This window comes from Columba livia, chromosome 3, assembly GCF_036013475.1.
Source record: "Columba livia isolate bColLiv1 breed racing homer chromosome 3, bColLiv1.pat.W.v2, whole genome shotgun sequence".
Lineage (NCBI taxonomy): Eukaryota > Metazoa > Chordata > Aves > Columbiformes > Columbidae > Columba > Columba livia.
In genome coordinates this window covers 67,161,749-67,186,401 of record NC_088604.1, presented here as the reverse complement: position 1 = coordinate 67,186,401, position 24,653 = coordinate 67,161,749, and the positions used below count along the sequence as shown (strand labels likewise).

Genomic DNA, 24,653 nt, shown 5'->3' with positions numbered 1-24,653 from the left:
CCCATGTTTTATTGTTGTATAGAACTTGCGTTTTTTTCACTGATTCATCTGTTCAGCTTTTGCCTTGGATTCTTGGAATGCTCTCTCTATTTATAATTGTAGATTTACAGTGCATGTTTTACTAGTGTTTAGGTCTGCGACCATATTTTTTACTTGTAAAAGTGAAAGCAATCTTCCAAATGCGTTTACAGCTCTCCCAATTATCTTAAGAGCATATGCTTTTTAAAAAATTGCTTCCTCTCTAGATACAAACTACTAAAAACCTTAACTTGAAGATGAAAATAGTTTCAGCAGTGGAGGTTTATTTTTAAGCAGTAATAGATTTATTTTTAAATTTAACAAATCCTATTTTCTCTTAAGGTCTGGTAATTTGTTGAGATTTATTAGAGCAGTTACCAGGTTTAGTTACATACAGACAGAGACTGAGATTTATAGCAGAAAACATTTCCCGTGTGTTGCAAAGGTGGCCGATGCCGGGCTGCACGGTTCAGGGCATTGCCTGTTTGTCACTACAGGCTAGGTTCCTGTCTAAATTTATCACCTTTTGCTGCTAAGGGCGTGTTATTGTGCCTGCGATACGTCTTTTCTTGCAAATGTGCTTCTGGTTCAGCTTCCTTGCTCCCGAGACTTTTCTATTTTGGTTCCCTGTGTCATGTGATCCCTCCAGCCAGTGGGAGCCCCGCAGAGGGAATGGCAACCGCCTGCTGGGATCAATGTAAGTCAGAAAAAACTCTTGGTTTTTTGCAGTTTCTGTCCCTCACACTCAATTTTAAATGCTGCTTTTGCGCTGAACTTTTGCTGGCCACACCTAGTAATACCTACGGAAAAGCCTAGAGGTTAGGTTTTTTTGGTTTGATTTATTTTTTACCCTAACGTAACTTTTTCTCACTATGTTTATTTTTTTCCTGTGTCCTGCAATGGAGTTGAGAAGACTAAAAAAGCAACAGAAAACAAACAAAATGCATTCAAAATGTTGCCTGGAGTGCATTTTAAGTTTAGGAAGGAATATTTCAGGTGTAGTAGTGCTTTGTTTAATGTGTGCTGTAGACAGTGTCAAAAATCCGGTGCTGTAGTAGAGAAGGAACGACGTGACCTCCCCCCTCTTAGCCAAAATCGATCATTTCATTGGAAGAACAATGGTAAACAAACTGATCTGAAATCACATGCTCGTGCATTGGCCAGCTGGCTGAGTCATAAAAAGTACTTTATTCAATTAAAGGGGGGTCATGTACATGGGGCCATGTATAATTTTTCTGGTATGAATGAAATTCTGTATTTTGATCTCAGCCAGTGCTGAGCCATACTTATTCTATACAATATTTAAATTGTGTGTTTGGTGTGTGTGGTTTTCTTTCTATCATAGAGGCTGTTCCTGGTACAAAGTGAGAGTGCTGTCTTTCTATTTGTTAAGACAGTGTCTAAACTCAGTAGGTAAAATTTACCTAGTAATTACTACTGAGTATTGGTTTTGTCGAATTTAGCTATATTTTTTCATTAGATAAATAAGATTTTCCAAAAAACCTTCACATTCATAGCAGGATATAGGTATATTTTATATACTTTTTGTTTGGTTGGTTTTGTTTCTGTTTTGTTTGGTTTTCTTTTATTTTTGTTTCTTCCAAATTGCATGTGCTTTCTTTGAAGTTTTCCTTCAAGATTCAAAGGCTTATTTTAAATTTGAGTCCCTAAGTGATATACCTTGATATCATATGAAAGTTTGAGAACATGTGCTTGTGAAAAAGGTGTGATAAAACAATCTGGAATCTCCTCATTTCCCTTCATGGCCTGTAGTCTGCACCCTGTATTGCATCACTTGAAGGTGCAGAGGCCATTGCTACACTTCATTTTATCTGTGTTGCTGATCTCTACCTTAATGACCAGGTGTTAGATGAAGGACTACTTGAAATCTTCTTTCTGCCCCTCCCCCCCAAATCCATTTTGAACACAGAAATTTCACTTAATGATTATACTGAAGGACCAAGAACAGTGGTGCAGTATGCAGTTCCTCTTGTTGTCATAGGCACTGAAAAATAATTGTCCCAAATTCTGTCTTGCTTGAATTGCTGCAATGCAAGAAGTGCAACAGCATCTGCGTGTAAATATCTGACTCAGAAACTGAAAACAATTAGAAAAAGCCATCCTCGTTATGCAAACTGGATGAAATTTGGGACTCATTCCTACAGACTTTTTGTTTAAAAGTTTGCTTTGTTGGGTTTGTTGATAAAGCAAGGCATGTGCAGGAGAGAAGATTGTTTATACTGTTTTTTAAAAAATATGTTTGTTCATTAGGTGAAAAGGCAAGTACTAACCCAGTGTTGCCTATTTACCATTACTTCATGAGGATCCACAATACTGACATGCATATAACAGGAATTTTGAAACATCTTCTCAGAGCTGGATTCCCTGATGCTTCCGACAACCTAATACTAAGGCTTGAGAACAGGAGTCCCCAGCTTAAGCAATGTGACAGTCTCTGTGGTAAACAGAGAAATTGGAATTGGTAAAATACGAGTTAGAGAATCTGTATTGTCACTTTTATTTTGTTTTAACCTACTAATTCATATACTTCATTTCTGCTCATCTGTCATCTGTGTTTCTGAGAAAGAACATAAGAAAACATAAAAAAAACCCCACCAACAACAAAAAGGGGGGAAAAAAGGAAAAAAACCCAACAACTTATTTTTTACTGTGAGATCAGGTTGCCCAGGGGAGGTTGTGGAGTCTCAGTCCTTGGAGATATTCACAACCAAACAGGACACAGCCCTCCCTGAGCATCCTGCTGTAAGCTTAGGGGTTGCACTGGATGACGGGGAACCTCACGGTCCTTCCCAGCCACAACAATCCTGTGGGTGTCTGAGAATTTTCCCCTGCAGCTTGAGAGGTAGAGAGCACTGTCACTCTGCGAGGATATCAAAAGTCACGTGTAGATATTTTAGACCTTGTGATTTTGCTGCCTTGGTTCAGTCATTAATCATGCATTTGGAGTGATGGCCATGTATGTCTTGCTGGAACCACCTAATGAACGCCACCTGAAATGTCACTGACGAGCAAGTGGCTGTAAATGATGAGCAGGGTTCAACTCTTCCCACCTCTTCATCACAGCTGTCCAAAACTACTTCTGGCAGCAGTTTTTTATCCCACGTCTTTTTTGCACTTCCTCCTTGAGTATAGCACAGTGGAGGGAGGGGACACTGTCAGAAAAAAATGAGAAAGAGTAAAATTAATGAGAGTACTGTTGGAAAAGCGTAGGTAGAAAGTGAAGAGCCAGTGTGAACTGGGTTCTTACGTGTCTTGTCACTGTATTCAGATCCCACTATGGGATCTCAAGAAGCTGAGGAAGGGGTACAGGAGCTTACAGAGGCCACACCAGGGTGTGTGAAAGGAAGGGAGAAAGAAGCAAACCTCACAGGAGCCCTGGAGGCTGCAAGAAATGTTGAGCCCCAGTCCCATATACTATGCATGGAGTTGCACTCTAGAGCCCTAGTGAGAGGTGCAGGGAAACATGAGATCATTTCGCAGTAAATGAAAAGTGCAATAATAGTGAAAAGTGAAAACAAAGATTTTTTTTTTTTAAATATATAAATATAAATGTGCACATAAAATGCACTTGCCAAACATTAAAGTGTAGAGAGTTCATTTTATACCTTTCACACTAACATATGAATATAAATTTTAAATAAACATGGCAAAAGGTAATGACCTGTGTTCAGGAAAGGTGATTTTACATCTTTCTGTCATAATGCTGCAGGTGATGATTTTGCTTAAGTATTGTTTATCTTGATGAGACATGAATACTTACCTGCAAAGCTGTTGCTGACACAAAGCCACTGTGAAAAAATCCAGACTGAAGCTGAAAATGCAGATGGGTTCAGCCTTCCAAGGGAAGGGTAGATCAGGGTATGTCCCTGATTGTAAGAGGCACAGTGAGTTGGCTACAAGAGGTGAAGACTTGGTAAGAAGGATTATGCTCAGTGATTCAGAAAGCCATTTCAATTTCTGGCTAAGTAGTGTAATTGGAATTTTAAAACAGTAATTTTCTGAAGAAGACAGAGTTTAAAAATATGATCATATATTTTCTCACCCAATTATTATAATTTTTTTTTTTCCTTTTTGGAGGGCAACATTGCAGATGAACGTGGAAGAAATTTGTGCAGTGCTTTCTTGTAGATGGATATGAGCATTTGACTTCTGCAATGAAAAATAATCCTTGGTATTAGTTTTAGAGAAAAAAAAAAACATATTTCAAGGAGGCAGTAGCTGTAGCAGCTCAGTCTGGCAGCATTCAGCTGATGCTTGGTAACTAGTCTGAGGAAGAAGACAAAACTGCAGGAAGATATTGAAGAATAATTACCTGATATGAAACAATTTGCTCGATCTACAAGATGTATTTATTGCTTTTCCTTTTTTGGTGGCTAGCATTTGCGTGTTATAGCTTTAGGAATTTGCAGTTCTTTTTGATATGCAAAAAGTCTTTTTTTTAATCAGATGCTAAGTTTAACTGAGTTAAGTAATTTAATTATAATTTGCCAGACCTAAAATTTGGGTTGTACCTGCTATTTGTTTTTTTCTTTTTTAGTAATTTGTTGTTATCATAGCTTACTGCAGAAGGTAGCTTAATGGACAAAAGGATAGAATTTTGTCAGTTCACCATTTAAGTATGTTCTAGAGTCTAAATCATAAATCTCAGTTATTTTTTTTAAGGTAAAATAATCCTTGGTTTAGAAAATATATTTTTGTGGTATCTTTCTATATTTTTATTATGGTGTCAATATAACTAGTAGTTTTAGTGCAAAGTCCTACAGGTAATAAAAATATCATTTATCTTTTGTTTAATTATCTTAAAAATTGAATAGTTAAAGAAGAATCATCTGCAAATAAGTAAGTCTGGAATTATGCAGATATGTTTCAAATATTTTGGACTTTTTAAAAAAGTTCAATTGCATTTCTATATAGAGCTACTAGTTTTGTGTCTATTCAGTTCTAAATAGCTGTCATTTTTTTTTGAAATCCAAGCCAAGAGTGAACTAAAATATTTAGATTTTGTTTGGTTTCTGAAAGTTTGTGCGTAATGCTCATGTAATTCCTTATAATTTTGCCTTTTATGTTCTTCTAGTGGAGATAAACTGGTTGTGTCTTTACAAATAACACCATTGAGATCTTATTTTGCATTGATATAGTAGGAAGCATTTCATAATTGGGTCTCATTTTATTGGCATCACGAATTTTGAGGTAATGGACTTGAATAATATTTGTGGGCTCATCCTGCTCTGTAGTTATAAATCAACAACCTGCTTATTCATTCCAAAATACTATTAATCTCAGACTGTGCTACTGCCCAGTATGAAAATATATCCACAACTAGTGCCTAGCTGTGTCCTCACCATCCCAAGAAATCATTTAGCTTCTACTTCCTCTGGCTTTGTATGAAGGACACTTTCTGTCCAGGTATTGATACCCTGCCTGGACACTTTTGGATATGAAAGCAACCCTGAAGTCTTGATTTCGTGTGTTCATTAGAGAGCTGATGGCACATTTCACAAGAGTAAGGAGTGATAATATTTCCGTCCCAGATAATCTGATTGTTCTCTTTTGTCAACCTAAACTCTTCCAGTAGTTTAAACCGGGCACCTTTCTTATGGATTTTCTTCTTGTCCTAATATATTGTAAATGTTGCTGTGTCCTGTTGAGCAGCGGCTTTGTACCAAACATGACCATATTTCAGTGATATCTCTGCATATGTTGGTGTACTAGGCACACAAGAGCTTGCACATGCACACACTTTAAAGCAGGAGGACACATAAATGAAATTCTGTAATTTTATGACATATGAATAGTAGGAGTTCATAATTATTTCTTTAACACCTTGTTTTCTTGGGCAGTCTTGGTCTTAACAAAGCATTTGCAGTTGCTCACCGACAGAGCTTTGTATGCAAAGTGTCTATCACAAACAATGAAAAAATAAATCTAGGGGAAAAGGAAGGCTGGCGCCTATCTAACGGTAGAAAATTACTTTCATTCTTCCTTTTTGACTTTTGACAAGGACCTGTCTTTTTAAAAAGATATTGATTTGTTTTCTTCCTTTATTTCTTTTATCTTGAAACCTAGCAACGTGAAGGATATACTTGTAGCAATGCCTTTAAAATTAAAACAGAAAAAGCCGGAGAAAGCTGAGTCAAGAGAAACTCAAGAAACTTTATGAATTAGATAGTGAGTCAGTTATGCTTTTATTTTATTTTATTTTATTTTATTTTATTTTATTTTATTTTATTTTATTTTATTTTATTTTATTTTATTTTATTTTATTTTATTTTTTTAAAGGAGGCATAGGCAGAAGCAACTAATCTGTCTTCAGGGATTAAGCTAAGGCAAGTAAGACAAACCATTCAGCAAATTTGATCTTCGGTAACTTAGATGATTGAAAACTAGACAAAACATTGAACAACTCATTCTGTTCAAGGTAAAATTTTTGTGATGGAGAAATGTATACATTCTGAAGTGCGCTCATACCAGCTGCCTAGTGTTATGCAGCCTTTCAACCAAACCTGTTGCCCTTGTAAAACAACCAGGGTCCTCTACTTCTAGCAAATGCTGGGCTGGTTTAGGTCCTTCCTGACTTGAGTGTCAGGGTTGGAGTAGGACCATACCTGTTGCACCCTGCTCTCTTGGCATGGCCATCCTGGTGGGTGTCCATCCCTGTGAATGTCTGGCAGTGCTGTAGTGACAGAGGGAGGACTTGATGTCCTGGGTGACATATAATGCCAGACACATGGCTTAAGACTGTCCAAAGAGCCAATCTTGTGTTCAGACCCTAACATCCCCATGAGGGGCAAGGATGTGTTCAGCAGACTTTTGGAGTGGGGATTTCAGTTTATTTTACTCCAAAGGGAATCTGTTTTATGCACACCTCAGCTGCTCTGCAAACCAAGACAACTTTAGGGAGATCACTTCAGAACCTCGCTACTGCTGTGAACAAAACCAATAACATAGACACAGCTTATTTTTATTAACTAATTGCCTTCTCTGTGCTATTTAACTAACCTATCTCTATTTTGTCTCAACACTGGATCTGCTCTGACAAATCTGGCGATAACTTCTTGCAAAAGATTGGACCTTCACACTTAAAGCTACCTCTGCTGTCATAGAAACATACTCAAAGAGAAAAGCAGACATTTTGGATAAAAGTGGAACATCATTTCCCTCTCAAAAATACTTTAAACTGAATTACATCTCTAGTGGCTGAAGTCTTGTGCACAGGACTGAGTGACTGGTAGTTACCTCCAAGGCTTCTTTTATGCAAAGCATCTAACCTCTCTTGATCTAAAGAGAAGGAGAAACATAGAATGGCATTAAGCAGAAATTTATTTCCACATCAGTAATGCACTAGGACTTGCTTATGCATAGACACAAGTCATAGTGCATCTGCTACATACTGGTAAGTTTTTGCTTTAATTCCATTTATTGAATCCAGGCTAAGTTGGGCAGCTAACCCAGAACTGAGCTGTCATAGCAACCAGATTGTGTAATTTGTTCACAGTGCTTATCCACATTTATCTTAAGCCTGGTTGGGCTGTTTTTCCTCTTTTGGACAGGCTGATCTAGAGCTTCACCCCTCTGGCAGCTGAGAAGCTGTTAATTTCCATACCAAATTTGTTTGCAGTGCCAGCTTTCTTATTTTGGCTTAAGTATCTTTTAGGTCTTGATGTATATGCCTAATGTTGTTTTACTAGAGAGTGGTCAGACTTCCTCTCATCTTTGTTTTTCACTCTAAATAAACCGATTTTTTAACCATAATTTATCTAGTATACTCTTCAACCTTCAGATCTTTATTGAATTCCAGCTGCCATTTCACCACTCACTTTATGTTGTGAAATACTTCTCCAATTTGTTGCAGTTGGCGCTTACCCTTACTAGCCTAACATAGTATGATCAGCAAACTTAGATATATCTCTATTCACCCTCTTTTCCTGGACTCTTACAAAATTATTAAATAATGGAGGCACTAATAGAAAGCCTTCCCATGTCACCTCCCTCCATTGAAAAATTCCTAACCATTACTGTTTGTTATTGTGTATTCCTACCTTTAAGCTGATTATTTAGGCCCATGGGGCCTGTCTGTGGCATCTCAGTTTCTCTAAGAGCTTTTGGAGACAGAACTTGTTGAGTTACTTAATTATTTTCACATTGGTATTGACTCTGGAATAAAAATCCTTTTAGGAAGCTCCCATGATGACACTTCTCCAAATGTTTTATTTATGGATGATTTAATTGTGTTTCTGGTAGCAGTTTCTGTTAATTTATCCAGTAGAGATTCCTGGCTGTCTATTCTCAACTACCTTGGATTTACCTCTCTCTTCCTCCTTTCCTAAATCCTTTTAAGATTTCACATCCCATTTTATCTTTTTTTGTGTCCCTTGATACTGAGAACTTCACCCTTGAATTCCCTTTGAACTTGTCAGCTGATTCTGGTGGCTTATTTTACTCCTTGAGGATTTTTCTATAACCTGACTGACACTTTAACTTTCAGTCAAGTCCTTCTGTTCTGTTATTTGAATTTCCCTTAATGTCCTTGCTATGAGCATGGGTGCAAAAACTTAATTTAGCTTTTCTGCTATAGCTTTATTTTCACTCAGTGCCCCTTTTACATCTTTATGTTTCAGACCTCTGGACACTCTGGCAAGCTTCCTGATCTTGATGTACTTATAAAAAACCAACAAACAACAACAAACCAAAGCCAAAATAAAACAAAAACCCCAACCTACAAAACCTCCTTGCAAGTTATTTCTCAAACCATTTTGGCTTGGCCTATTGCATTTTTGCATTTAGTCTGATAGTGTTTTATTTTTGCTTTTATTGTCCTCATTAAGACACCAACTTCACTTTTTGAAGAGCTGTTTCAGATAACCTGTTACATTTGTAGTTAGCTGTGTTGGTTTCCATACGTTTGATCAGTATCACTCAGTATGTTCTGTGCACTACCTGCAAACACTTTGCTCTTCTGGTTGTTGACTTGTTAGTTCCTTTACAGCAACTTCTTTATTTCTGTGCAGCTGCTCTTTTCCCAATCAGGTGGCATTTTATGGAATTTGTTGGCTTTGTTTACTGCTATATAGATGCTTAATTTAAGAGCTTTGATTGCTATTACAAATCGGCTCTTTGATAGCAAAATTCCTACATATTGGGCCCTGTTAAATTACTATTTGCTTATCTTGTGGATTTTGTGTTTAGCTGCTCTCGAGGCATTCATTAATAGTGTCTAACAGTTTTGTTTTGCAGTCATGCACAACCTTTATATTTACTTGAGTGTACGGGAATATCTTCTGTCTACCAACACTGTTTGTCCCATCTCCAAAGTTTTAAGAATAGCCAGTCACCAGCTACAGCATAGCTGGAGAAACCAGGAACAGTAAAAGCATACTAGGTATTCATTTTAATATATGACAATTTGTTTTGTTTCATACTTTTCCTGTAATCAAATTGTCAGCCTATTATGTCAAATGCCTTACAGTAGGTAAATACATTACACAATGCTATGGCTTCCATCGGCAAAGTATTTTATCAGTTAGTTTGAAAGGAATCACTGTATACTTGTATAACCTTATTGGCTGATATTATTATATTAGTCTCTAATTCTTAATTAAAACCTTCATTTCCCTTGAGAGTAAAATCAGATACTGTGTCTAGGTTAATCGGGTCATCCTGTTTCTCTGAAATTCCAGCATGATACTAGCTTTCCCCCCCAATCCCCGAGTCTTATGAATTTTCAGTTTTTCGGGATTTATTGGAAATCATAGTTCATGTGCAGAAGAGTCATTGGCCAGCTCTTGTAAGTCTTCTAACATTTTTTTCAGTCATACTAGCTAAAAAAATATGGCAGTAACTGCAGCTTAACATTATTGTGAATTGTTACAAGGATGGAGAGTGATTTAGCATCATCTAGCTTATCCCCTCAAACCAGAACAGACTTACTGAATTCTGCTCTGTCTTGTTTTGCATGTTAGTTTTTGAGAATATCAGTGTTTCATTCTGAGAAATGTCTGCCAATATTAAGATTCTTTTTTATTCCCTAAATGTTTTAGAAAACTGACTTCCTTACCTGAACTGTTGCCTAATTTTTGTGTCTCTTTGTTTCAGTTATTAATTTTCCTGAAATGCTGCCTTATATCTGTTTTCACTTTACGATTATATTCTCTGCACATATTTGAGCTTTCAATTATGTTTTGAGAATGTAAAGTGTTATTATCCCAAACTATTATTAAATTTATAATTTTTCACTTGTTCATCTTATAAACTAATGGTAAACCAGATTTTATTTTCCTTTATTATTTTTTGAACCATGGTCTTTTGTCAATTGTAGCTTTTCCCAGCAGCCAGTAGAATATGCTTAAAAAGTTTTCAAATAGCCTTCATATTTTATAGGCAAATGCTTGCTCTCAGATGATTTTAATCCTCTTTGTTTTCATATCTGTGAAACTGTCCCTTTAAAATTAGAAAGGGTGTGTGCATATATATATATATATGACTGATTTGGACTTGATACTATTTGCAGCTTGTTGCAGTCAAATTGTTATCAGTTGCATCTATGTGATTGTAAACTTTTTTGTTAAATTCTTCTATCTTCTTTTGTCAAATGATATGTAATTTCCCTGTGTTGGATCCAGCAATTTTGATTTGGGAAATCACTGTGTATAATTTTTAGGCTATCCAAAGATTCTTTAATTTTGAAAACTTGTAATAAAGACCCCTGTGACAAGCATGGCTCACATTCTGTTTAGTTTTACTCTAGTCTTCTACTGAAGTTTCTTTTCTTGGTAATTAATTCCTCTGTCTTGCAAAATATATCATTAAATTTATTTGTAGTGTGCTTCATATATTTAATAAGATACTTGAAGTTAAGAACATAAGAGCTTTTCTGGATCTAGGCCCTAGTCTCTGTTGCCTTCCTTTTTTATGACCACTTTTATCTTGCTTTTCACTTTCTTATCACTCATTCTTCTTTTTATATTATTTCCTTACCTTGTCTACACATCCCACATCTCTCATGCAATTTCCTTTCTTGGCTATGCTTCTCCCCAGCACTCCTTTTTGAGTCTTTTCCATCTCTCCCCACAGTTTATGGCTCTGAAGAATTACTTGCATTATCACAGTTTCTATTCTTGGCACTGTATTATTCATTTACAGTGTCATATTAGTATTAAAGTAGCCTACCTTGAGAAAATATCTGTACTTTTGAAGTCACATGCACATATGGAAATATTAGGAAATGTTAGTCATTAACATCCATTTTCTTTTTTTCTTTCTTGTTCTTCTTTCTAGTACAGCTTCTGGGTTATAATATTGGATACAGTGATTGATAATATTTTCATGATCTATTCCCTTTCCCTTCATGGAACTATTGATACTGCAATCGTAAAAAAGCAGTCAGTGGAGACATGAAGAAACACTGTGGGTGAAATGAAGAGCTAATATAAAATGCCTTCACTGTTCTGCTTTGTCAGAGTTCGTAGATTCTTGCAAAATCATTGAGACTTATGAACTTTAAGCCATGAACCTTACCCCCATTTGCTAGATGAGAACATTGACATTATTTCCTAGTTGATGACAGCTTCTTTTCCTTTCGTTTCTCCTTCTCGTCTTCTCCCCTTCCATCTTACTCCCCCATCTCTCCTTCTTCCCTCATAACAGAACTGTTCAAAGTAGAATGACTGTTAAACTGAAATAGCAAAATAAGTCATCTCTCTATGTTGCCTGCTAACTTGAAAGGATGTTAGCCTGTCTGGGAGTCCTTAATTAAAATGAAATAGTTATAAAAGAACATGGTTGTTTAGTTTCAGCAATTTTCCTCATTTTCCCTTGGCAACCAGAACAGAAAAGTTGATTTGCTGTTTTGTGGATGGTATGTATTTGAACCAACAACTTCGTTGTCTTAGTTGATCCAGATGTTTCATTCTGTGAGGTACAAAAACCTCCCTTGCCTGTGTTATGTTTTGTTTTGGTTTTGACCTGTGGGTCAGTTTAAAAGGTAATGTGATGCACAATCTAAGCAAGACACATGCGCCTCCTCCATCCTGGTGAAGGATTTCTTGCAGTCTGCTGGCAAGACCTGCCCTTTCTGCAGAATGTAACATAGCAAATGCTTGTAAAGAAAACCTGAAGTGATGCTGTCTTTGTAGCTGCCTTTGTCTGGGAAGCAGTGGGAATTGAAGGAAGAAGTCACCACTGGCTCAGCTGAGCTGCTCCCAGCGCTGGTGTAAAGACCCCTGGTGGTACGCACTCCAGCTTGGCTTAGGCTGCAAGGTGTGTTCAACTTTGCTGTTGCCAGTTGTAATGCACAGGCTGAAGTGTTGTTAGTTGTGTGTTTCCGTACTATTTGCCTCTAAATAAGGCTGCAGTTATCATTCAATGCCTGGTTCAGGAGGAAACTCTTTAGTCCCTTTGCTGATGAACTGGCTGACAGTCACCACCTTTTCGTCTTGCTTTTTTCCTTCTCATTGTCCATATCTGTTTTACTTTTTGCTCTCTTTCTTCTTTCCTCCAGGCACTAGCCTCTGCACTGTCCCTCCATTCTTTCTGCACATTCTCAGCTGGTGATGGCCCTGACCAAGACTTCACTGTTTGTTCTGTGTGGTAGCTCTCCCCATGCCTGCTGCTCCCCGATTCCTTCATGGATGGGCGTCCCTCCTCCCAACAACTGGGTCTGCTGAAGGCAGAGGCTGCTTAGAGGGCTCCATAGAGCCTGCAGCTCCAGCTCCATTACCTCTGCAGCTGATGTGAGTGGCAGTAAGGTTTGCATGTGTTGTCTTGAGCACAGAGGAGAAGTGTAGCCAGAAGAGTGAACTGTTTAAATGGTTCAGATGTTGAAGAAGTATCTGACTTTTAAAATCAGTCTTGAGTGGCTTAGGAAACTCAGATTAATTTCATGGTTCAAAGATGGTTTTGGTGGCAAAAGAGTTTTCAGATAGTACGAAGAATTCAAAAAGAAAATTTAGTTAAATTTAACAGCCTTCAATTTCTGCAGCTTATTCTCACTTCCAAGTAAGTCAAACTGCCACAAAATCTGTGTGAAAGAAGTGAAGCATAAAGTTGCAATTTTTGCAATTACTTTTGAAGCAACTTTTTTTTATCCCTTTGGAGAATAGCTGCTTCCTTTTCTGAGTCTGAGTGAGTGTTGTGAAAGACTTAGGCTTCATTCTGTAATTAATACGTTCATATATATGTATATATACAGAATCACAGATTGTTAGGGATTGGAAGGGACCTGAAAAGATCATCTAGTCCAATGCCCCTGCCGGAGCAGGAACACCTAGATGAGGCTAGACAGGAATGTTTCCAGGTGGGTTTTGAATGTCTCCAGAGAAGGAGACTCCACAACCCCCCTGGGCAGCCTGTTCCAGCGTTCTGTCATCCTCACTGTGAATAAGTTTCTTCTCATATTTATGTGGAACCTCCTGTGTTCCAGTTTGTACCCATTCGCCCTTGTCTTTTCATTGGTTGTCACTGAGAAGAGCCTGGCTCCATCTTCGTGACACTCACCCTTTATATATTTATAAACATTAGTGTGGTGACCCCTCAGTCTCCTCTTCTCCAAGCTAAAGAGACCCAGCTCCCTCATAAGCCTTTCCTCTTAAGGGAGATGCTCCACTCCCTTAATCATCTTTGTGGCTCTGCACTGCACTCTCTCAAGCAGAACTGAGGGGCCCACAACTGGACACAATATTTCAGATGTGGTCTCACCAGGGCAGAGTAGAGGGGAAGGAGAACCTCTCTCGAACTACTAACCACCCCCCTTCTAATACACCTCAGGATGCCATTGGCCTTCTTGGCCATAGAGGCACAGTGCTGGCTCATGGTCATTCTGCTGTCCACCAGGACCATCAGGTCCCTTTCCCCTCCACTGCCCTCCAACAGGTTGTTCCCCAACTTATACTGGAACCTGGGGTTGTTCCTGTCCAGATGCCAGACTCTACACTTGCCCTTGTGATATTTCATAAAGTTTTTCCCCACCCAACTCTCCAGCCTGTCCAGGTCTCGCTGGATGGCAGCACAGCCTTCTGGCGAGTCAGCCACTCCTCCCAGTTTGGTGTCATCAGCAAACTTGCTGACAGTGCACTCTATTCCCTCATCCAAGTTATTGATGAATATATCGAAAACTACTGGTCCCAGTACCGACCCTTGAGGCACTCCACTAGATACAGGCCTCCAACTGGACTCTGCTCCATTGACCACGAATCTCTGGCTTCTTTCCTTCAGCCAGTTCACAGTCCACTTCACTACCTGATCATCCAGTCCACACTTCCTCAGTTTAGCAGCGAGGACGCTGTGTGAGACTGTGTCACGTGCTTTACTGAAATCAAGATAGACCACATCCACTGCTTTACCATCATCTAGCTGCCTGGTTGTGTCCTCATAAAAGTCTATGAGGTTGGTTAAGCATGACTTCCCCTTGGTGAAGCCATATTTGCTACCCGTTATGACCCTCTTATCCTTGATATGCCTTGAGATGGCACCAAGGATGAGTTGTTCCATCACTTTCCCGGGGATAGAGCTGAGGCTGACTGGTCTATAGTTACCCAGGTCCTCCTCTTGCCCTTTTTGAAGACTGGAGTGACATTTGCTTTCCTCCAGTTCTCAGGCACCTCTCCTGTTTCCCACGACTTAGCAAAGATGATGGACAGTGGTCCAGCAATGACCTCAGCACCTGTGTGTGCATCCCAGCTGGACCCATGGATTTATGGATGTTCAGATTGTTTAACTGGTCCCTAACCCAGTCCTCATCAACTAAGACAAACTCCTTCATTGTCCTGCCTTCCTCTGGGGCCTCAGGGGTATGAGGCTCCTCAGGACAGCCTCTGGCAGAGCAGACAGAGACAAAGAAGGCATTCAGTAACTCTGCCTTGTTTGTATCTTCTGTCACCAGGGAAGCCACCCCATTCATCAGTGGCCCTACATTGCCTCTGGTGTTAGTTTTATATGCCATGTATTTGAAGAAGCTTGCTCTTTTGTATTTGACCCCTCTCTCAAGGTTTAATTCTAAGGAGGCCTTAGCTTTCCTAGTTGTCTCACCACATCCTCTGACAACAGCCTTATAGACTTCCCAAGTGGCCAGCCCCTACTTCCAGGATCTGTAAAATCTCCTCTTCCATTGAAGTTTTCCCAGCAGTTCCCTGTTTAAACAAGCAGGTCTCCTAGCTCCCTTCCTTGACTTCCTACATGTCAGGATGCTCTGATCTGAAGAAGCATTACCTGAATGCAAAAAACTATCTTGGGCCCCTTTACCTTCAAGTACCCTTTCCCACGGGTTTTCCCCTAGCAATTGCTTGAAAAGGTCAAAGTTGGCCCTACTGAAGTCCAGGGTTGCAATTCTGCTTGGTGTTCTGTTCCTGCCACGTGAGCTCCTGAACTCCACCATCTCATGGTCACTGCAGCCAAGGCAGCCCCCAACATTTACCGCCTCAACCAGACCCTCCTTGTTAGTGAGAATGGGATCCAGCAGTGCTCTTCTCCTAGTTGGCTCATCCACCTTTTGCATCAGGAAGTTATCATCAACACACTGGAGGAACCTCCTGGATTGTGGCTGGCTGGCTGAGTGGTCCTTCCAGCAAACATCAGGGTAGTTAAATATATACACATTTATATGTGTGTCTATATACACACATACACACATGTATTTAACTATTCCTGTCTATAACAAATATGCCATTAGCACAGAGTTCATGTCATTTATCAATAAGTTCATTTTGGAGAGATGTTGCTTGATGCTTCCTCCCGTGCTGTCCCCCAACATATTTTCTTTTGCACCTGAAAGTATAGTTTGCTTTTGCTCTGAAAAGTATTGCTATACTCAAATTATCATGCTTCTTATTCAGTGTAAATTTCTGTGTGTTTTACTTAGTTTTTTAAAGCATTGCCCTGGCACCTTTCAATATAGTTCATCCTGCAAATCCATATGAGTCAGGCAAACAGTAAAGACAGTTGGATTCCTGCACATCTGAGCTTTTTCAGATTATTATTTTGTAAAGGCAGAATAGAAGGTTTCATATTTTATCTGAGTGATTTTAACTCCATAATAACTGTTTCTTGTGAAGGTGATTGGAGGCTGGATGTTGTTGGGACTAAAGAGCTAAAGTGTCTACAAAATCTGGCAAAAGAGACACATGCTGTCTTTATATATTTCTTAATTCTAAGTGAGGCTACCACAGCTGGAAAACAGGAAATTGTGGGAATACAGAAGTGAAGAAATGGAAGAAACACCTCTTCACTCTGGAGCATGGAAGTATTTCAACAAGGGAAGAAAATTAAAGTTGTCTTTAGGAAGGAATGCCAAAGCATTCCTCAAAATTTACAGAGGACAAAATACTGGTGAAAAAAGAATACTTCCATCTAGGGTGATCTGGGCAGTTTGGTTAGTTTAGTTCATACAAACAATTCATGTTTTATTTTGGACACAAATAGTGTGACTGGTCTGGAAATAAAGACTGTTTGCTGTTCTTGTCCAAGCATGTTGTGGATGTGCTCACATTAGCAAGTAGGGCAGCAGGATAGCAACATGCCCAGAAAGCAAGACACCTGGTGCTGAGGAACCTCGCCTCCCCACTATCCAGGCTTCAGGGGATTTTGCTATGGAAAAACTGTAGTCTGGTGCTGTGGACTAAACCAACCCCTACATTGTAGGGGAGCTCCAGGAGAACATATGGCTGAGTTTCAGCCAAAGGCAATCAGCCTTATAAATGGTGATGGATTATTAATGTATGTACATGAATAATAGTTTCATAATATACATCTCCTTGAGATAGCAGGTGAAAATACATTAAGGCCAAAAGCTGGGAAAAAAGGCACAAATATTTAAGAAGGGGATAATTAACCCTTGGAAAAGGCAGAGATTATATTTTAGAAAATCCATTCAAATATACAAGTCATTGTATTAGATTGTAATTTGTGAAAGTGAGCAGCGCGTAGGAAGATGATTAGTTGCCTGACTGCAATACAGGACTTGGAAGTGATTTTTCCTGGGTCCGTTTCACATGCACAGGTTGTCCCTATGTCTTGTTCTTTGTTACTCATCACTTTTGCCCCCACATGCCAATTCTGGCTCTGCTGATAATTTCTTGTGTCACTCCCAAAAACCTTCCCCATTGCTGGTTCTCACTTAGGCAGGGGTAACGCTACATGGCTGTGATATGCCTTTAATTAATGAATATTGCCAGATTTCTTGAAATCTTCGTGCTGGTGGTGCTATAGTAATGTGAAATGTTGTCTGAGTATTACTCGGCACAGTTCTATTCACAGACACACCCTTGAAGGTTTTAATGTTATGTCTTCAGGTTATTTTTATATTTACAAGGATGTCTACTTTTAAAAAGATTTCTAGTTGTTTGGAAAACAGCTTCTGGATCAAAATCCTCATGGGATTAAAGTGTCCTCTCTACACCTTGTGAATTTTTTTCTTGCCAGCCATCCTTGCTTTTTTTTATATATTTTTTTTCCTCCTCTCTTCTCTTGCTTATTCATTTGTCTGGGTACCCTTAGCAACATCTTTTACTAATGGAAAAATAGCAGTGCTTTCTGTCATCTCACTGTGATTGAATCATAAACAGAATTTACTTGACAAAGCATTTAGGTTTTCAGTCCCACTGTTGCTTCTATGATCCTGAACATTTAATATTGTTTATCAGGGAGATCTACAGATTCTTAATTTGTCTTTTTCATAGTTGTTATTGCAACCTTACCTGGAATTAAGAAGTGGAAAAATAGTCACCTGTGTATAGTAGGATCTCTGTCCCTGGATTGGATGAAATAAGTCTTCCCCCTTGTATTTTGTGTGATTGCGTATTATGGATTGCAGTCTCCAGAGAGATCACTTTGCAGAGTTCCTCTACAGAGACTTAAAGGGTCACACAATGAGAATTCAGTCTTCTCTCTTTTTTTTTTTTTTTTTTTTTTTTTCCTGAACAACTCTCTAAGAATTGCAGTATTACTTTTTGCATCAGCTCCCTTGTTTCTGGAGGCCAGGGGGTGCTATAGGTATATGTATTATAATCTCTGTAGGTCTAGTAGTCCATATAGAGGGCTCATGAAACCTGCTGTGTATTTTATTTTCTTGTTTTTCTCAATTCTAAGTGTTTAATTTCTTAACAAAATTATTTTCGTGTCAGAAAAGGTGCATCTTTAAAAAGGTCGTTGGATTTCTGGTACAGTTGGTATGTATATGCATCTTATCTGACTGAGGGAATGGATAAATGGGGTTTAGGCTTGGGAGTTCAGCCCTGGGCAAAGACAAACCTCGCACTGATAATATGATTTCTTTTGTTAAGGGTAGAGACCTTGTGGCATGGAATGAAATGGGAGAGAAATGTTTTATTTCCCAGATAAAACCCACATATATAAACATGTGTAAATAAAATATGTATACACGTGTGTTTTTACATTACTTTCACAGTGGGGAAATTTTGAAAAATAATTTCCGTAGTCAAATCTTTACTATTTGAGCATATTCTCAAAATCAGTTTAGTTAATTAAACACCTGATATTCCTTTTCTCCTGTTCTAACCATTCAGATTTGTGTAAGCAGCAAGGAAGTGTACAAGTCTAAGAATTTTTTTTGCAAACTGAGAACATAGTGTACATGGATGTTCATATTAGCCTGAGTGCAAAGGAGACATCAGTGGATTCACACAGAGCATATCATATCTGTTTTTGTTCATGTGTTAGAGTCCCCGATGAACTAATAATTGATTAAATGGATGGCTTGTGGGTAGTAAGACCTGGACCAACTTTTTTTCAGTACCGCAGTGTTTTTCCAGAGGTGGTTATTTGAAACTGCACAAATGAAATCCTGGACCTCTAGTTTTTAATTACCTTTTAATCATAATTTATGATTGCCTGTTCTAATGTGCTGTGTCACAATTAAAATAATAATTTCTTTATTTCTTACTGCCATCAGTGCAGGATTAAATGCATATATCATTTCTGTTTTCAAGGTAGCACATGAGCACGTTCTGCAGCCATGTACAATGCTGCTAGCTTTGTGTATATGCAGTTGTGCATATATGTCTACAATCACACAGAGGTTTTTGCAATATTTTGATTTGCTCCAGCTGATCTTGACAGACTTGCATGTCTTTCACATCCATTTGAAAATCATTTCAGGTGTAGAGGAGTTTAGAGTTGACTTTATACTTAAAAATTAATAAAAATTTTAAATAGGTGCTAATAAGAATATCCTTTCACATACTGAAATTAATTTATTCATTTAAAAATGCATGGTCTAAAACCAAAAAGGCTATGGGCACAGTACATGAATGTTGACATTGCAATGCTGGCTTCAGGTATTCCTGCCCTCCTGCCAGTGATTCTCACAGAGTTACTGGGTCACCCCTTCAGTAGGGCAGGCTCCGCTGTCTGCTGAACTGTGCTGTAATCTAGATCAGAGAACAGATCTAAAAAACGGAGTTAAAGTGTGTGAAGTGTGTATACATGTTCGTTTTAATCTTGGATCAGAAAACCATGCAACCCGCCAACAGGTCTTCTGGTCCTACTGAAGGAGTAGCTCAGTGTTAGGAAGGAGATACCAGAAAGTGGAAGGTCAAGAGCTCTGTAAGTCAGAAAATAAGCATCAAGAGAAGGAAACACATTGTCGACATCCCGCAAAGGCATAATACATCTGTGAGCAGAGTCCTAGGTTGTTGACTTTAGCAATGACTGGAGAAATGGTCATGGAATAGTTTTGACGTGAAGCCATCACCTACGATTAGGGAGGTTTTCTTTGTTGATCTGTGCAAGAATGATTTGTGTCATATTGGCATGAGACGGGTTGCCACAGTGCAAACTCTGACCTTTGATGTTTGTGCTCGTCCTTTTCCCCTGAAGGCAATCACTGTTAGCCACATTCAATGCCATTTAACTATCTCTAGTCTGAATGCAAATTATTTCTTATAGAACTTCTGTTAGACAAAATGTATTATCGTTATTGTATCTAAAATAATTTTTCTTTGAAGGGTCAACTTTAAGTCACCACCCAAGTATCTGAAAGCTAATGTCTTCTGTAATTGGTAGCTGTATGTATCTGAACACAGTATAAACACAATACTTTCGTGGAGAATGAACAACATTATCTGAGTATCTTACTGTTCTGGAGGCATTTTTTTCATCTTGATTTGAGCCAGGAAAAGAAGAAAGGAACTAGAGACAGTAGTTTGAAATAAATTCTCAGTGACTGTGTTGTCAAGAGGAAGTTTTGAAGAAATTTTTGAAAGAAAAATATATTTGTTGTGGTTATTCTATAAACATTGGTTTCCTCTTTCCTCTCTTGATTTATTTTTGGAATGCTGTTTGGTGTGAGAATAAGGAAAGCTATTTTTGACATCCAATTTGATATTTAATGGCAGATATCACACCACTTAGTGTGTTAGACAATGTCGGCATATGTTCCAGCACGTTGCCTGGGAAACAATATGTTTTCGCCGTTGACATTAAAGTATTCTCTCAGCTGTGAAACTGTATTTTAGGAAATCAAAAGCGAAGTATGCATAGATGCTTATACTTGATGCCTTCCTATTAATGAGAAAGATACTTATATTTAATTTTCCAGTGATCTGTTCATCAGATAAATATTGAACATGAAAGAAAAAATATGAAGATTGCAAAATTTTTAAGAACTGTTATTTCATTCCTAATTCAGCTTTCTTGGGTATGCATAGTATATGATAGATTGTAATTACATGATAGCATGATATTTCTTATATAATCTCTTATTCAGGCACAAAATACAAGTTGTGTCACTGAATAACAACTATCTCATGTTTCATCATCATCGTGTCATGTATGGTAAAGTCCTTATTTTAAATGTTGCTATGAAAATATTATGGAGACATATTAATTTTATTAATTTCCATATAAGTGTTTTGGTGGCTTAATATAAAATAACATTTCAAAATCACTGAGGCCAATTGGGAAGTATTGTTTCTATTTTAGAGATCATGGATGGGATAAAAATTAGATTAGTAGAATTTAGAGACTTTTGTGACCTTATTTTTCTCAGGACTTAGCATTATAAAGCACTTTAAATATTCATATCTAAACCTGAGGCACAAGTGGCCGTTTTAAGTTTGCGCTTCCTTTGTAAACCAAACATGGTTTCTTAGGCTAAGATTCAGGAAGTGAGATTGTTGCTGGAAATAGTTTAGATATGATTTTAAAAATCTTATTTGTCTGTGTTTTCAATACTGATTTATGTCACAGGCAGGATAACGGAAAAGAATAAGTGTGTGAATGAGGAAATGACTAAACAAAGGTGAAATTAAAACTTATACTTGAGTGTGTTTAAATTAAGGTGATGAAATAATTTCAGAGAAATTGTTCTTGAGATTCCAAACAAAATATTTTATCTTCTGTCAAGTTGTAAATACTTTGACTATATACTGTCAAAAAAAAAATCTGTTATTTGAAAATAAAAATAATGAGAGGTTAACTATAGTCTGACTTCAGTTACATGCTAAACTTCAGACCACAATTTGAAGGAAAGAGGGATTAAAAATTATGTGGTAAAGAAAAAAATGATTAAAATGAAACACTGATCTACCAAAAGTTGATTGTGCCACGGTAATCTGATTGTTTCTTTGATAACAGATTTTCCAGACAAAGGAAACCCAGTTGGATTGATCAACATTAATTGAAACATTCTGGGGGAAATAACAGGAAAAAGTATTAACAAAATTGGAGAAGATTAAACTCCCCAAAGGTCTGTAGTGACTGAACAGTACAGTTTACTGAACTGTAAAACTGAGTTGTAATGGTGTAAACTGAAAGATTGTGTACTTAGGAAGAAATATTGTCGATTGTCCCTGTAAAACGAGATCTCCCTGCCTGAAAGCAATTAAATATACTTCAATTCAGGTATACTTAAGTATGTAGGTGTGCATTGATATATTAATTAATCGGATGGTTATGAATTTATATTATTAATGGAGCTGTAAACAAGGCAACATGCTCATGTGTTTCAGTGGCTATTTCAGAGTACCAAAAAAGATGTGGACATACTGGAGTTGGTCCAGAAAAAGGCCACAAAGATGATTAAGGGACTGGAGCATCTAAGGGGCAGAAAGAACCAGGACTGTTCCGACTGGAGGGAAGCCTCAGGGGTATCTTATAAATATGTAGAAATACCTGATGGGAGGGAGTAACAAAGAGAGAGCCAGACTCTTCTCGTGACAAGAGGCAATGGCACAAAGTGAAATACAGGAAATTCTGCATAAACATATAAACATAGGATTTTTTTTTTTTTTTTTTTTTTTACCATGGGGGTGGTGAAGCAGTGCAACAGGCTGCCCAGAGATATGGAGATCTTCAAAATCTAGCTGGGCATGATCCTAAACAATATGCTTTGGCTGACCCTGCTTGAGCAGGGGGTTGAACTAAGCAATCTCTAGATATCCCTTCCCACCTCACTGACTCTTATATCCTGTGATATAGGGAAACGCCTATGAAATTGTCTAATGTCCTAGTTAGGCTTGTTCAGGTCCGATGTGCACTAGAAAATTGGTTTCAACTAGAAAATGAGAAAAAATATATAAAATGCAATTTGAAAGGACAAGGTCTGGAAAAGGTATGAGGGATATGACAGAACTTTGTAAGTCAAGGACCATAATTTTCGGGTAATGGATAGTGCTATTTAAGCTAAAAGGCAGTGCTAGAATAACTGAGCTGAAAGTTGATATGAAAGTAGATGATGTTCTTAAATCATGTGGAATGAGATTCAAGATTAATTTTCCTCTTAGATTGAGAGATTTTAGCTGATAAGACCTATCTAATTTGGCCAAACTGAAGTAGAATTTGAGAGAAGCGGAAGCACCTCCTGACATGCAGGTCAGACTCTGCTATGTTTTTGATCTCTGCTTCAAAGTACAGAAGTGTGCGAGATGGTCAGTAAAGGGACAATGAATTTTTTAACAGAGGCAAAATGATGCACTTTCCTTAGCATTGTCCTTGGTAATATTGCCAATTATCTGTGGAAAAAATTAGCCAGTGTATAGCACAGCAAATCACTGCGATAAATCTGAGCCCAAACTGTTGTAAGAAGCTGAAAATACAAGAAGAACTGTTACACAACCTTAATTACTAGCTGTGCCACTAGGCTTCCTATAACGCATTCCTCTAATGTATCTTAAATAATAATGTTTTGTGAGAGCTGCATGCATATATGCATGAAGTTCTAAGACTTACAGTATGCAGCAGGACAGAACTATTTAATGTGTATCACTGCTGTTCAGGGCACTTAAGGAAAAGAATCAGTTTTATTAGAAGGTCTTTTGATTATCTAAACACTTGTGCTTGACAGGATTTGCATAAGCAGATGCGAATTTAGAATGGTTCTCTGCACATGATATTTGCATGTTAATGTTCCAAGACAATGTGTTGAATCTAAGGTCCACCCTAGTGCACTCTAGTCAAGTGCTGCTGAAAAGAAAAAGGCATTTCTACCCTCTTTTCCCTTTCTCATTTTCTACTGAGATTGTGGAGTATCTGGACATACCTTGGCTATTTGAACATTATTAAGAGCACAGACTACTCAGGACACACAGGAGTAATCAGAGGCCTATGGGATAAGGCCTATATAATACGTGAAAGATGTGTTGTGGCACCTTCTTTCTACACATGTGCTGAAACACGGCTTCAGGCACTATTGGGAGGTTGTAATTCTGAAAAAGCTCAAAGTCTAATGACAAGATTGCACTTTCCCTTCCATGTAGTCCAACTCACTAGGAGGGAAAAGGTAAGAACTGTGCAAGAGGGAAAAGTAAATGCAAATGCTCCCTCTAATACTCTCCCTGCCTTCAGTTTGTTTAGGTGTTTCCTGAGCTAGATGCACCTTTTGAGTACTTAGTGAGCTTCAGTGGGTTGATCTTCTAAGTTTGGTCTGTGTCCCTGAGAATCCAAGTGAATTTACAGCATTTGGAAAATCATTTAGCAATGAGCTCTCTGTCATACAAAGAATGATCTCTGCTTGTTTTGAACCTGACTCCTAGTGGCTCGATTTGATGCACTGTGGTTCTTGTGCTGCAGTCAAAGCCCACCCGTTTTTCCATGTTATGTATGATGTGGTTGACTTCTGTCATACTCCCTCTAAGTTACCTCTTCTTCAGGGTGCAATCCCGGTTTACTTTATTCTTCATGCCCCATACAAAGGGAATATTCTGCAGACATTCCAGACCTTGGGTCATCCTTGGTTGTCTTGAACCTTTTGTGTCCTTCCATATCCTGCTTAAGAGGAAGTGACCAAAACTGCAACTGGTATTCTGGGTATAGACAAACCACAGATTTATACATAGATTTATGACAGGTTCTCTGTTCTGTTCTCTGTATCTTCCCTAAGAATTCCAAACATTTCATTTGCCTTTTTTGACCTAAACTGAGCACTGGGTTGATGTTTTCATGGAACATCTGTCATGACTCATGGTAATGGTCAGCTCAGTGTGTATCATTGTGGCATCATAACATATAGACTTAGGGTCATTTTTCCTTGTGTGCCTTCACCTTTACTTACTCTGAACTTCCTCTGCTAATTTGTAGCAAATCATACAGTTTTGTAAAGGCTTTTAGCAGTTCCTCATAGTTCTGGCAAGAGAGTTGCGTAAAAGGTTTTTGAAAAGTCAAGTAGATTG

At 38.2% G+C, this 24,653-nt stretch overlaps 1 protein-coding gene across 2 annotated transcripts in view; it reads left to right on the top strand.

Annotated features, from left to right (window-relative positions):
• The first annotated feature begins 602 nt into the window (after nt 1–602).
• Nucleotides 603–24,653, top strand: part of ESR1 (estrogen receptor 1) — a 160,568-nt gene continuing 136,517 nt past the window's right edge. For both annotated transcript variants that reach the window (XM_065055290.1, XM_013368702.3), the window contains exon 1: nt 603–715. In XM_065055290.1, coding sequence (XP_064911362.1) covers nt 691–715 — 25 coding nt within the window. In that variant the 5' untranslated portion in view covers nt 603–690. The remainder of the gene's footprint in view (nt 716–24,653) is intronic.